The sequence below is a fragment of the Helianthus annuus genome, chromosome 17 (assembly GCF_002127325.2).
Source record: "Helianthus annuus cultivar XRQ/B chromosome 17, HanXRQr2.0-SUNRISE, whole genome shotgun sequence".
Classification (NCBI taxonomy): domain Eukaryota; kingdom Viridiplantae; phylum Streptophyta; class Magnoliopsida; order Asterales; family Asteraceae; genus Helianthus; species Helianthus annuus.
The window spans coordinates 153,452,035-153,466,670 of NC_035449.2; the positions used below are offsets into that span (position 1 = coordinate 153,452,035).

At 37.3% G+C, this 14,636-nt stretch overlaps 1 protein-coding gene across 1 annotated transcript; it reads left to right on the forward strand.

Annotated features, from left to right (window-relative positions):
• The first annotated feature begins 11,952 nt into the window (after window positions 1-11,952).
• On the forward strand, window positions 11,953-13,980 carry LOC118488908 (probable ubiquitin-conjugating enzyme E2 25). The gene is made up of 5 exons (XM_035986333.1): window positions 11,953-12,762; window positions 12,859-12,922; window positions 13,039-13,184; window positions 13,278-13,589; window positions 13,675-13,980. Exons 1-5 carry the CDS (start codon window positions 12,640-12,642, stop codon window positions 13,978-13,980), a joined length of 951 nt encoding a protein of 316 aa, XP_035842226.1. The 5' UTR covers window positions 11,953-12,639.
• Window positions 13,981-14,636: the final 656 nt, after the last annotated feature.

Genomic DNA, 14,636 nt, shown 5'->3' on the forward strand with positions numbered 1-14,636 from the left:
ACACGTATTTATATTGAGGGCCCCAGTTTTCCTACTCGCACAGGGCCTAAAAATTCTTAGGGATTTTCAGAGACGGCCCTGCCTTCACACCTACCAAGTTTGCTACTTGAGGTGCTGCCCCTTTGTCGTTTAGTCGTTTCATTTCTTACAGTATTAAATAAATTAAGTTTCGGCTACCTGCTCGAGCTACTATCACTTGATCCCAATTCTTGAGTGTGTATGTGAGTTGGGACCACATCTTATTTACATATAATACATTGTTTGAAGACTATGTTGCAAAACATTTTATGTTGATTGCCCAACTTGGATCATTTTCGTACAAACTCAAATCGGAATTTAGTTTGTCGATTATAGTGTCAACCCCCTTGACAATTATGCACGCGTTTAAAGCGGCGACACAAGAAAAGGCAGGTGGTAGTTTATCAAATTATTTTTTAACTTTTTCTTTCATTGGTGCTATTATATCTATAAACAAATCAGTTCTGTTTTCATACTCTCTTATTTGGTTAGCCATTAAAATATTTTGTGAATTACTTTCGAATTCGTGGGATAATAACCCTCGGATAGTTTTGTAGTTGAGTTTTTGAAAACCATAAGAAAATCTGTGAGAAACTTGATACACCCAATCCTTATCTGGGAACGCTATAGCTCGAGCACCCGATACTAGACAACTATAAAAAGTTTGTAAAGTTTCTTTTTATCGTAAAACACTTTCACATATTTTAAAAGTCGAATTTCACCTAGTATGTACGTCCTAATTCACACCTAAATTAGGGGAAATTCGTATTGTCAAAAAATTTACTATATTTCATATATCTTTCTTTACTTTATTAAAAAATAGAGTAAACTGCCATTTTGGTTCCTGTGGTTTGGTCAGTTTTGCCACTTTAGTCCAAATCTCAAACTTATTACATCTGGGTCCCTGTGGTTTGCATTTTGTTGCCATTTTTGTCCAAAATCCAAAAAACCTATTTTTTTGACTGTTGCAACTCCTATTTTGTCCTGTAGTGCAGGGGCATTTTGGTCCATGTTAATTTATTATAACATTTCAGTAATTAATAACATCTATCTTCAAGAACATCATCAAACTTCATCATCAAAACCCAGAAAATCAAGAACATCATCAAACTTCATCATCAAAATCCAGAAAATCCAGAAAACCGATTTGTAAAAAGAAACGAGGCTCAGATCTCTATCTTCAAGAACATAATCAAACATCATCATCAAAACCCAGAAAATCCAGAAAATCAAGAACATCATCTTCAAGAAAATCAAAAACCGATTTGTAAAACCGCCATGGCTGCAAACAGAGGTTGCAAGCGCACTTGCCCTCCTCCGATTCTGTCACGCCAAGCTGCGGAAAATCTCAAATGTTGACCCAATTTTGACTCGGATTAGGTGAAATCATCACAGCCTCATGGTGAACAAGCATAACAGAACAAGTAACAACACACACCACGAAAGAACAGTTGTCTCTCTCTCTCTCTTTCTCTCAATACATATACATATATAACGGAGGGTTGTTGAAGATAATCAAAATCACTGGCGGAAAGAGGCGGCAACCACCCTCAGAAACCCTTGCTCCTCTCTGCCTCATAGAGTAAACTGCCATTTCGATCCAGATCTGCAGTGCCACCACCGTCACTCCACCCGCCACCGCCCCACCACCTGCCCTCTCGCTAAAACCATCCAAAAAAGACGCACAGCCGCCGGAGCTTCTGCTTCATTCTTTCACCGCCACCACCATAACCACCGCCACCACCAATCTCTCTGATCTCTAACCTCCACAAACAATCAGATTATAATATTTCTGATTTCGATTCAGATCTGAAACTCAAAGCTTTTCTCTCCAATACACACGAATGAGAGAGAAACATGAGAGAGAGAGAGAGGAACGCAGAGATGACGATGACGATGGTGGATCTGAGTTTCGGTAGGGACGACGCCGGAGTGGTGCTCAGGTGGGACGATGATGATGATTTATTTGGGGATTATGTTGATCGATCTAGGTCTCAACTTAACTGATCGATTTAGAGAGAGAAGAGAGAGAGTCTGTTAGGGTTTTATGATGATGATGATGATGATTTATTTGGGGATGAAGTTAATTAAGAAAATGTAAAATGAAAAGCAAAATGACCAAAATGCCCCTGCACTACAGGACAAAATAGGAGGTTGCAACAGTCAAAAAATAGGGTTTTTGGATTTTGGACTAAAATGGCAACAAAATGCAAACTACAGGGACCCAGATGTAATAAGTTTGAGATTTGGACTAAAGTGGCAAAATTGGCCAAACCACAGGGACCAAAATGGCAGTTTACTCTAAAAAATATGACGTGACATGTTTCTAAAAGCTTTTTTGAAATTATCAGCAATACCAATGATGAAACCATCATGCACAACCAAATCAATAATATATACATATGTGACACTTCAATAATAATAAAAATGTTGTTGCAATTCAATTTGTATTGTATATTTTATTTTTTAACGCAGTTGTATTATTTAAGGCGTTATTGGACGACAATGAGAATATATGTTTTAAAATTAAAAAGTTTTTAATATATAATCGTAAATTAAAGATAAATTTTCTTGGGTGTGTGGAACGCAAACAATTTAGTCGCAATCATATATTTCATCATTTGCCACGTATTAGGATCTATCAGATGAGCGGTGATGCAAATGTAAAATTCTGATAAACTATGTGGAGCCAACCAAGAATCGGTAGTTAAGTTCACATCGGTTTGTAAATTTTCAAAAATAAAACTAAATCATTTTTTTTGCTGTTTATACATTTTCATACTATAACGTCTTAGAGCAGGACGACTTACGTGTTTGTAACGAGGTTGGAGCGTATCTCGAATGTGACAACCCTCGTTTAGCCATGTCATCGTTCGTACAATTTAAATTGGATCATGATATTCACACACTCATCCCTTATTTGCACACCCCCAAAGCGCCCCGCTTTGGCCAAAGCGAGGTGTTTAGGGTTGCTTTTCAGACAAAAGGTGATGTGACAGTAGTACGAGGTCCTGTTCTGTACCCCAAAGCGCCCCGCTTTGGCCAAAACAGGGCGTTTAGGGTTCTTTTGCAGACCAAACATGATGTGACAGTTGATACGAGGATTTATTCTAGACGAGGTTGCTTTTCTGTTGTGTTTTTTTAACTATGAAAATTCTGTTGAGTAGAGCATTTGTTTAGTGATTACGATGTCGTGGTTTAGCAACTACCTTTCGGTGAATACTCTGAGGAGTCCGTTGTTCTAGATTCTTACGAGGGAACCGCTATTTTTATCTCGTACGATAAAACGGTCCCTTCCAACACAAGGGAGGAGGAGGTTGTATCTGGCATTCATTATCGTGACAATACGGTCCAGTTGGACTTGAATATCCCTGTGGAAGACTCGTACGCACAACACGGCTATTCGGATTACGGATACGGAGGTGAACCATATCCTAAGGCTGAATATTCGTACGGTCAGCCAAACTATCCCGACCATGGTTACGGTGGTGAGCAGAGTTATGTACAACAAGATTATCCCGACCATGGTTACGGTGGTGAGCAGAGTTATGTACAACAAGATTATCCCGACCACGGTTACGGTGGTGAACAGAGCTATATACAACAAGACTATCTTCACCATGGTTACGGTGGTGAGCGGAGCTATGTACAGCAAGACTATCCCGACCAGGGAGAGGGTGGTGAGCAGGATGAGGAATGCTCTTACTCAATATTTTTATACAAACTGGAAGTTTTCGTCACGTGATAAGTTGGTGGATTATGTACAGAAGACGGGAAAGGACAATGGCTATGTCATTGTGATTAAAAGGTCGAATAAAAGAGGAAGTAATTTCAAGGTTTGGTTTCAATGCAGTCTTGATGGGGAGTACAAGAGTGTAGCTACAGTGAGGAAAACAGGTAGCAAGAAAATAGGTTGCCCGTTTGAGTTGATAGGGTTTACGGAAGCAAAGGGAAGTGTTTGGAAGGTTTGGTTTCAATTCAGTCAAGTGTTTGAGTTGCAGGTTTCCCGTCTGAATTGAAGACTCCACCTGCAGTTATGTCAATATAGTGATCATAATTTTGGTCCTTACTACCACCAGATGACTCTTCCTGGCCTAGAAGTGCTGTGTTACCAAAAAAGTAATCATCAGCCACTTTTCCAGATTCCTGCAACTTCTTTTTCTGGTTCAGCTCTCTTTCATATGTGAGAAGCCTACCATGAAGTTGGGTCAGACTTAAATCCTTGAACCCCACAGAATTTCTAGTAACAAAGGCTATAGTGTCCCACTTTCCTGGTAATGATCTAAGGAACCTACTGTTTAAGGTAGATTTAGCATATTCAACATTAACCAGTTTTAGCTGACTAATTAGACAACTAAACCTTTCAAGCTGCTAGGTCAATGACTCTCCCTTAACATGACAGAATGTTTCGTATTGTTGGTTTAAGACCTCTCTGTTGTTTTCAAAAACCTCTTCTGTTCCGCCAAATTGCTCTTTGAGTGCATCCCATAGCTCTTTAACATTGTTACAGTGTAACAGGCCAGCATATATGTCATTGGGTAGTGTTGTGGCCACTATACTGAATGCCTTAGCATCTAACTCAATTCTCTGAAAATCATGCTCAGAGTAATTTTCAGGACTTTTAGGTACTTGGACCTTGGGATCTTCTGCACTTGGCACCACTGGAACATGAGGTCTAAAGATGACAGACTTCCAGCAACCGGTGTTTTGTTGTGCTTACACATGGCCCATCCTACGTTGCCAGATATTGTATTCAGATCTATCAAGAATAGGTGGCTTGTAAAGTGTGCCGGTGTTGTGAGGATCTTGTGATTGTGAAGACATTTTGGTTGTTATACAGAATTTTTGGATAATCAACTTTGAACGTGATTAAACTTGTACACTGTTTTTCAATAAATACGAACAACACAGTATCAATGAAATTGAGCTGATCTTTTATGTCAAATTGACTGTTAAATCGAATTTGAGCGACCTATGCTTTGATACCAATTGTTAGGATCTGAGTTTACTTGTTTGTGTTGTTTTTATAAGATGATAAATGAATGAAGATAAACAGATGATAATTTGCAGCGGAAATGAAGGAAAAACTTTATAACACAAACAAGGAAAGAACAACTTTCATCATAAATACTTTGTGTCGAATGATTTGATTACAAAAGATTCAGCGTATGCATGAATTGCTATCTTCCCCTCAGCTTGAGCTCACAAGTGCTAGTTCGTACAAAATGCAAGTGTGTGAAAGAGCTAATAGAACAGTACATGCACTATCTATTTATAGTACATTCCTAAACACTGTAGCATCTTGGCTGACGTCACCTAGACAGTGACAACTAACAATCTTAACAAACTCTAAACACTGATAATTACAAACATTGTTACAATAAACATTGATTAATTAACTGCTGATGATGTTATCCGCTGATGGGCTCACTCACTAATGAAGCTTGAGCAGTGCTTTCCATAAAGGTTGATCAGGCCTTTGACTTCCAGCAGTTCTTTGACTTCAACAGAGGATTAGTCTTCAATAGACTTTATACTTCATCAGAGATTTGTACATAACAGTCGTTATGTATCAGCAGACTTTAGATATCATCAGATGGTGGATGCCACTGCAATTGGAGGGAAATAGAATTCAAAACACTGTTATTAGGATCAGTTGTTGTAGAAGCAGTTTTGGCTTTGTATCATATGTTCTTCAGGAAGGATCACATGAGCCAACAGACATAAACACACGCCTTTCTTTGGTGATTGATACCCATAGCCATTACTCGCCCGACCTACCATAGAGGGTAGCAGTACCCAAGGGCACCCTATCCACCCCTAATGCTTACTTAAAACAACATGATGCTTCATGGAAGATAATGCTAGTTTGACGATTGCAATAATTTACAGTTAATTTTGGTAATCAGTTATTGGTGGTGGGTTCATTAGCAATAACATAAGTTCATGTTGATCGCACAGTTACTACAAATCAACAATTAGTTGCTTGTAGATTCGAAGCACTCAACTACTGTAATTGAAAACTTCAACCTGACTCCTTCTTTTATCAGCTACGAACGATTTTCTAGGAGATTTCTTTTCAACACTTAACATAAAATGGACTAACAATTCATGATGTTTGAAGCTCAAAGAAAGAGATCCAATAGTCTCTCTGAATGGAAATGGGGTCAGGTTATTGATTTAGAGCGCTAAATGATCCCTAGTATTATGATTTTCTTTTAAGAGTGAGGAAATGGATTTTATCACCCCAAACTAATCAATTTTGGCCGCTATCACTCTCAGCTTTAACTTTGGCTCCCACCACCCCCTACTTAACACTTGGGTTGCTCTATCACTCCGGGGTTAACCAACCACTAACTCTGTTAGTTTCTTTTGCTGATGTGGCATTTTTAGCTGATATGGCATGATGATGTGTAAAAGATATTATTTTTTAATATTTAAAAAGATAAAGTCCCACCCCTCCTCTCTCCACCACCACCTCACTTTCCCCCTTTCTCAAACCTTAACTCCAATTCCTTTATTCCATCCATGAATCCACCTTAAAATCCTCCAAAATCCGCTCGAGTTTGTCCCAATTTTGACCTCAATTCATGCTCCACCCATTTCTCTTACTCTGATTCTTGAACACTCAAAAGCCTTTGTTGAACTAATCGAAGAACAACAGAGATATTCAGGCAAACTCAGCGTCCTACGGCTGAGATGGTAGCCTCTTTGACATTCGGTGTGGCCCTGAATCGTTGTAGACTCACGTTTGAGGTGAATTTGGGTGTGGCGGCTGAAGCTCATGAGCCCTATTCCGCCGTTTTTGCAGATCGATTTCAGCATTAGGTAGCCTTTTTTGCAGATTGATTCCAGCCGCTGCTTCGAACCACCGTTGCACCCACCACCTTCCACCAAACCTCGTTCACACCACCCAACAATTAAAGTGTTGTTGCTATTGTAAATCAAAAGAGAAAGAAACAGTAGAAGCAGAGTTTGTTGTCTTATGACTGTGGTGGTGGTTAATGATGATGGTGGCAATTGGTGGCGCTGATGGTGGTGGTGGTGGTGTTGCAGCTAGGGAGAGAGAAAAAAAGGGGGGTGATGACTCATGTGGGGTTTTATAAAAAAATCTTTTAATTTTATGTTTTTAATCAGATCTAAATAGTAAATACAAAAGATAATACATAACAATGACATCTCAGCAAGCCACATGGGAAAAAAGGCGACGTCAACATGCCACATAGGCTAAAAACTAACAGAGTTAGTGGTTGGTTAACCCCTGAGTGATAGAGCAACCCAAGTGTTAAGTATGAGGTGGTGGGAGCCAAAGTTAAAGTTGAGAGTGACAACGGCCAAAATTGATTAGTTTGGGGTGATAAAATCCGTTTCCCCTTTAAGAGTCAGTGATGGATCTAAAGAATGAATCGAAAGAATGTATATCCACATACTAGATAACATGACATTTCCATTCAGTAATTGAGCAAACTTTATAAAAGAATTGATTTTCATCAATTCAAAGTAATTTATATTCTTCTGATTGTATAACCTCTAAAGCAATATAGTCCACTAAAAATGACAGTGTTGAAGAGATCAATGATCAAATGATTGACATGTTTCAAGGGGAAGAAAAGGTTTACTACATTTTTGATGAAGTCGGAGACGATCACCACAACTTCTATCTGGTCGAGTTCTTAAATTCACCAACTGTTAGTGGTTTACCACCTCATAGACTTCGTTTAAAAATCGACTGTCCTATAATATTGTTGCGGAATATCGATCCATCACATGGTCTGTGTAATGGCATAAGATTGATATGTAAAGGCTTCCAGCGCAATGTTATTGATGTAAAGATAGTCGTTAGGCAACATGGCAACATACTGGAAATATAATATTTTTGCCAAGAATCCCTCTATGTGTTTCTAAAGATGACATGTTCATGTTCAAGCTAAAACGAAAACAGTTTCCCATTTGACTTAGCTTTTCCATGAAATCAACAAACTCAAGGTCAAATAATTATGCATGTTGGTGTTTATCTTATGGATTCTGTATTTTCACATAGATAATTGTATGTCACTTTATCAAGTGGGATAGCACACACTAATATAAAGGTATTTGTACAACTTGCCAAAGACTTCAGACGAGACGCGGTATACACCTCAAATGTTGTCTATTAAGAGGTGTTACGTGACGGATGAACTACTCTGTGAGTGAGGACGTAATGATTACTTTATGCATTTGGTAGTTTACACAATTACATTCTAAATATAGTTACATGATGCCATTACTTTACACACTTTGGTCACTTTTACTTGCTTGTTCATTTTTCTATTACAGAAAGATTAGAAATTTGTTATGGGTAAGATAACGAGAAAAATGTGTCAGGTATCTATACTATAATATATAACAATAACATGGTAAAACATATGTAGCTAAAATACTTAACATTTTTTTAGTTCCCAAACCTGCTCCAACTACTGACGTGTCAATCAAATAAGAGAACATAAAGGAAACTCATCCTCCAAGGGATGTAACAATCAAATAGAAAGAGATACCATAAATTATGGGGATCTCTCCTCTTGATGACAAATGGTGACGTCACAATATAGATGAGATCATTAAGATATGTAAGACGTATGATGACTAAATTCATCTCAACATGATACAAAGTAGTTCACACTTGAGCTTTTAGTTTTCAACTTTTATGTTTAAGACATGTTTTTCCTTATTCATTTGTTACTTTGTTGAACTTTTATGTTTAAGACTTTTTTTCCTTATTCATGTACTACGTTATTGCATTAATGATTTTTTAAGTACTTGATCATGAAAATTCTAAATTTATTAGTTACTAGACATGTGTAATGGTTATAACGTATATGCAACGCAATGATGCTACAATAAGTATTATACAAACGAAGAAAACTACCTCGCTCCAGCCGCATCGCGTGGCACCCTACTAGACTTTTCAATGTACGAATATAAGCAATTGTTAACTAAATTTATCTACGGTATGGCAAAAATGCACATAAAGAATACGAAACCTAAGAATGATATAGTGATGCTATGTAGTGCGAGTAGCCAACAATCCAAGATGTGTAACACTGGTTGGATCCGAACGCTAGTCCTACACCATCATTAAAACATTACAAAACCATCCAATCTAAATCCTTTAAAACTAAAAATAGAAATTAAACTCACCGGGACCTTCTTATGAGTCACAACACACACTGAGTCTTTGCCTCGAACATTGATTGAGGTGACTCCTACTGCTTTAACAACTTTAAAAGCATACTCTATTTCATCCACAAAATCGAACACAATTCCTCATAAGAAAACCTTAATTGGAACCGAGATCGTATAAATGAAACCCTAAAACTTAGTTAAACATTAAATACAAACGTAATTGCTTGAATTTGAGATTGAATATGAAACCCTAAATTGTTAAGAAGAATGAATCAGGGATTCAAAACGGAAGAGAAGATGTAAAGATGAATTTAATGTTTGGAGGATTAATGGCGTCGTTTGATGTATGAGTTTCGTCGATGTATGAGCCTGACTAATCAATGGGGGGAGTGAGCGAGGGGAGGTAAAGCCGTACAGGGGCAAGTTTGGAAGAAACCTTATTTTGAAGACGGATTTGAATGGAGACTTTTCATCTGCCATGTTTATTTTTATGTATAACTAGTATTAAGGCCCCCTCGTTGTGGTGGAGGCGTAAAACCGTGATAAATAGCACTAATGTCATACCATCGCCAGCAACCACCAACATTAAAGTTGGGGTGTGTTAATGCGAATAAATTCGACCGAAACGTAAAATATAGAAAATAATAACTAAGTCCATTTAGGAACTGCGTGTTATGGCGAACCTGTCAAGTGGGAAAAAATAAACGACGTAAAAATGTTGAACCACGCACGCACGTTGCGCCATGTTAACTCGCAAAATTTAGAACGAAGTGTAAAACGAAACGTAAAAACGTTGAACCATGCCCGCATGTTGCGCCATGTTAACTCGCAAAATTTAGAACGAAGCATAAAACGAAACGTAAGAACGTTGAACCACACACGCACGTTGCACCATGTTAACTCGCAAAATCTTGAACAAAACGTAAAACGAAAAATTTGCCACATATGAAAAGTGTAGGGGACCAAAGTTGAAAGTAAAATGTTGTGAGGTTAAATTGAAAAGATGTAAACTTTTGGACTAAAAGTAAAAATTTCAAATAGTTGTGGATTAAAAATGTAACATCAATTTTTTTATTTTGAAAGGCCCCCTAAGCATGAGGTACAGCCTCCATGCACCAACATGTTACTTATGTATATGATGTAAATTACTTAATTATCCATCCAGTTTACTTAGGGTATGTTTGGCATGGAGCTTTTAAGAGCTTTTAGGAGCTTCTAGCTTTAAGCTTTTAAGAAAAAGCTCATACTCAATAAAAAGTCTTGTTTGGTTGAAGGAGCTTTAAGCTTTTAGGTTAGGAGCTTGAAGCTTTTGGTTGAACGCTACTACTAGTAGCGTTTAGAAGGAGCTACAAGCTTTTAGGAAAAAATGACTATTTTAACCTCTAAAAATAAGGAGCTTTTTAATGCACCAACTTTCTAAATTTTTAGTTATGTCCATTTTGGTCATTTTATACATTTTATTAAAAGCTCCAGTTACTCTACCAAACACCAAATATATCTAAAAAGCTACCAGCTACAGCTACCAGCTTTCAGCCACCAGCTACCAGCTTCCAGCTACCAGCCACCAGCTACTTTTGCCAAACATACCCTTAATGTATAAAAAAAAAGAAAAAATGAAAGAAAGAAAGAAAGTTGGGGGACGGAAGTTGATCGAACATCAAACCTAAGGATGCAAATTGCATTTTACGGGATTCTCTAGGTTTTATTCCCGCGGCGGTAAGTTATTTATGTGTGTGAACTTTGATTCATAGGATTATCGTTGTTGCCGAGCATGAATGGATCCACCACAGAGTTGGGTAGCTAGGAATAAAGGAAAGGAGGTATGAAAATCGTATCCATAAGTGGCGGAACCACAGGAGGGTCTGGGGTCAGTTGACCCTCCGGCCGACCAAATTCCGGCTAAACATTCAGTTATCGGACATATATTTTTGGGTGTGTTTGACGGTTTGACCCTCTAATCTTTGTTCTGTATTGTTAAAAGTGAAGAGAGAATAACAAGGATTAATAAGTTTTGTAATTTTACTACTGAAACTGGTTTCTTAATTGCAGAGAACGGACCGTTTTGATGATGGAGAAGAAGAAAGAACTAACATATATAATAAAATATTTACAATTTGAGTTTATGTTAAATATGTCTATTATTTACCCATCTAATCTGACAAAAGAGATAAAAGTATGCTCCTCCTCTAGATCTGTGTAAACTTTTACCTTTTTTACATTATTATTTTTTATTTCTTTAAGTATTGTTAATTGACTGTTTATTTGTTTTTAAATGATATAAAACGATATAACTTTTTTAGTTTGTAAGATTTCTTTAATTTTTTATTATATTCGTCATTTTAATTATTAGATAAGTAAAGAATTTCATTTATCATATTTGAAAAGATAGTTAAAAGGATAAACAATACAAAACAAACATTCAAATTCCATACGTTAAATATCAACTAAAATATTATTTATATGATTGAGAAAAAATAGAATTACTAGTAAACTATTTTAAATGAAGCAAGGAGAAGCTATTTCACGAAAGAGGTTTGTCAACTAAAGTGTGTTTTTCCTATATTTGAAGTTTGTGAAGGTATAAACTAATAATGTCTTTGCAAAAGTTAAATGTCTTTGCAAAAATGTTGAAATATAACAATTTTATAAGGGTTTCAAGACATGTTACTCGACGAGTCGATTAATTAGCAAAAGGCAATCATGTAAACTAGTGAAAACAAATTTCTATTACGACCCCCCGGTTAAAAAGTTCTGGTTCCGCCACGACCATAACCATTTATGCCAATATGATGATGATGTTTTGTTTGCAAATAAATAATGTTTTTTTCATTTCAATGGTAAAAATCAGTTCTACAACATACACACAATGCCTGTGCTTGTAGATATGTCTTACTTTATTTCATCACAGGTCTTAACAACTGATGCTGAAGGCCTCGACGAGGAGTCAGTGGTGGACAACACGTGTAGGGTATTATTATCTTTCTGTTTTTACGGCCATGCTTCAACATTACTTTAACTATCCGATGATTCTATGGTCTTCTGTTTCTTGTAGGCTGTCATTGATTACATCTACCCTTCCATCACACAGCTGCGATATTATGAAGACTCTGAGATGCCTTACGAAAGGAAGGTATGCCGTCTAAATCCTCTGGAAGACTGGCTACATTGCGATCGGTTTCTGGCATTTTGCAAAAAGTATAGATCAAAGTTTGATTATTTCATGGAGAAGTATTCAAGAGTTGGTGTTTTTGATAAAGAAGATGTGTTACCGCATCCTAGTGATAAAACTTCCCAAATTGCCGGGGTTGATGATGATGATGTTCTCGATAGGTATAAACACTTCAAGGGGTTTGAGATCATCAACAGACCTCCACTAGATAATCTTTTTTCTGGTTCTAAGTATTGCGAGAAGGAGGAGGTAAGCAGTGGCGGGCTCAGAAATTATTTGTTGGGGTGCGGATGAGTGTTCAAGCATATTTTCATGGGGTGCGGTCGGGTTTTTTGCCTAAAAAATATACTAATTTTTTTTTTTCAAGGGGTGCGCCCGCCCACCCTGGGCTTCACCTAGGTCCGCCCATGGAGGTAAGTACTGTCATTGGATTGTTAAGAGTTTAATAATAATAATAATGTTTTTTGTTGTTAAGTACGCTTAATCACTTTGATGCACATATGTTTCAGATAGTGCTGGCTATGGCTAGTGGCATAACACGCGAGTTGCTGAATTTAGAAAAACAGTTGCAAAGTAATGCATATACATATCTTTGAGCATTTTCTTTTATTTTGATACAGAGATAAAACTATTTGTGAGGGTTTATGCATACGCATATACATATCTTTAAGCTTTTTTCTTTTGTTTAGATCCGGATTCAATATTTGTGAGGGCCTATAAATCGAAGATAGATGTTTTAACGGCTGTAATCATTGGACAAAAGGGGACTCCGTATCATGATGGGCTCTTCTTTATTGATGTTATTTTCAGAGCATGTTTTCCTCAACAGGCGCCTGTATGTCCCTCTTTTTGTTCTTCATCTTTCTACACACGTATAGTTGGTCACTGATGTGTTATTCTTATGGTTTTTTTCTTCTTCTTCTTAAAGCTTTTCTGCCTTCGCTCTTTTGGTTATGCTATCAATCCACATATGTTCAAATGCGGTGAAGTTCGCTTACACCTTAGCCACCAATGGACCTTACCGTCTGGAAGTATCTGGGAGCCTTTTCAAACGACCGTGTACGACGTTCTGGTTGCCATACGGGATCAAGTTTTGAACGCTGACCCTTTGTTCCACCAACCTGGATTTGTAGAGTGTGGAGCCTCTGTGGTCTCAGAATACTTTTCTTTTCTCTACAACGAGAACGTCCTGATAAAGTCGCTCAAAATAATGACGTGTATCATGAATAAACCTCCCAAGGTAAGGTCTTGTGTTTTTATTCTTACTAGTATGTATGGCTGGTTAACTAAATAATGAGAGATGTTGTGGATGGTGAATGATGCAGAACTTTGAGGCTTTTGTAATTGGGCATTTTCGAAATCGTGCGAAAGATATTATGAAGGAGTGTATAGCTTATGTAAACGGCCTGAAAGCCGGAAATGGGGAGGGTAACAACAGTTGCTGCTACTCACATGAGTTCCGGGAAGATGTTGCTTCATGTATCCCGGAACTTAACAACTCTTTTAACAAAATCAGAGCAACTTTTGATGACGTTGTCCGTTCTTTAACGCTAGATCCAATGTATTTGTGCTTATGTAGACGGCCTGTAATCTCTTTCTCACCCTCTCTCCCTATCTACCTTTATTCATGATCCAATGTATTTGTGCTTGTATATGCTAAATTGTGCTTGTATATGCTTCTAGCAGCATTCAATTTCCGACTAAAACTGACATTAAATTGCTGATGATTTTTATTTTATTCCAACTAATTTTCAGCATCAATTCAAATATATAAGCCCCTCAGCTGTAATATGTTCTATCTGCCATTTAACCTCGGAAAGGCCCATTTATATCATCAGTTTGGTAGTAACATATCCCCGAAGTTTTGAAAGAACTAATGCCCCCTCTTACATTTATTGTTGTAGAAGTACCACACTACCACATAATTATATTTATGTTCTTGTTTATTTTCGTTTTTGACAACATAGGATCTAATTTAAGTGGTTGGCTTTTGTTTGTTACTGTACTGTTTCTTTCTTCTTCTGTGTAATTGTTCCAGCAGCTTAGGGGCTTTAATAAGGTCTTATTTAGCCAGCCAAAAAATAAATGTCTGTGTAATTTAGGCCGTTGTTTAATCTTTTGATATTTCGTTGTTTGTTTTCCCTACAGAATATGACATCTGATGCACCTGGTGCATCATCACAATTAAGAAAAGATCCCGGGTGGAAGTATAACTTTAATGCAAAAGCATGTACCAAGTGTCCTACAAATGCTAGAGACGAATTGAAAGCGTACGTGGAAATTCAAA

Excerpts from the sequence above, each read along its gene's own strand:
- LOC118488908 (XM_035986333.1), top strand. The coding sequence starts at position 12,640 with ATGAGTGTTCAAGCATATTTTCATGGGGTGCGGTCGGGTTTTTTGCCT. Across the intron at positions 12,763-12,858 it reads ACCTAGGTCCGCCCATGGAG|ATAGTGCTGGCTATGGCTAG; the intron begins GTAAGTACTGTC and ends CATATGTTTCAG. Across the intron at positions 13,185-13,277 it reads GTTTTCCTCAACAGGCGCCT|CTTTTCTGCCTTCGCTCTTT; the intron begins GTATGTCCCTCT and ends TTCTTCTTAAAG.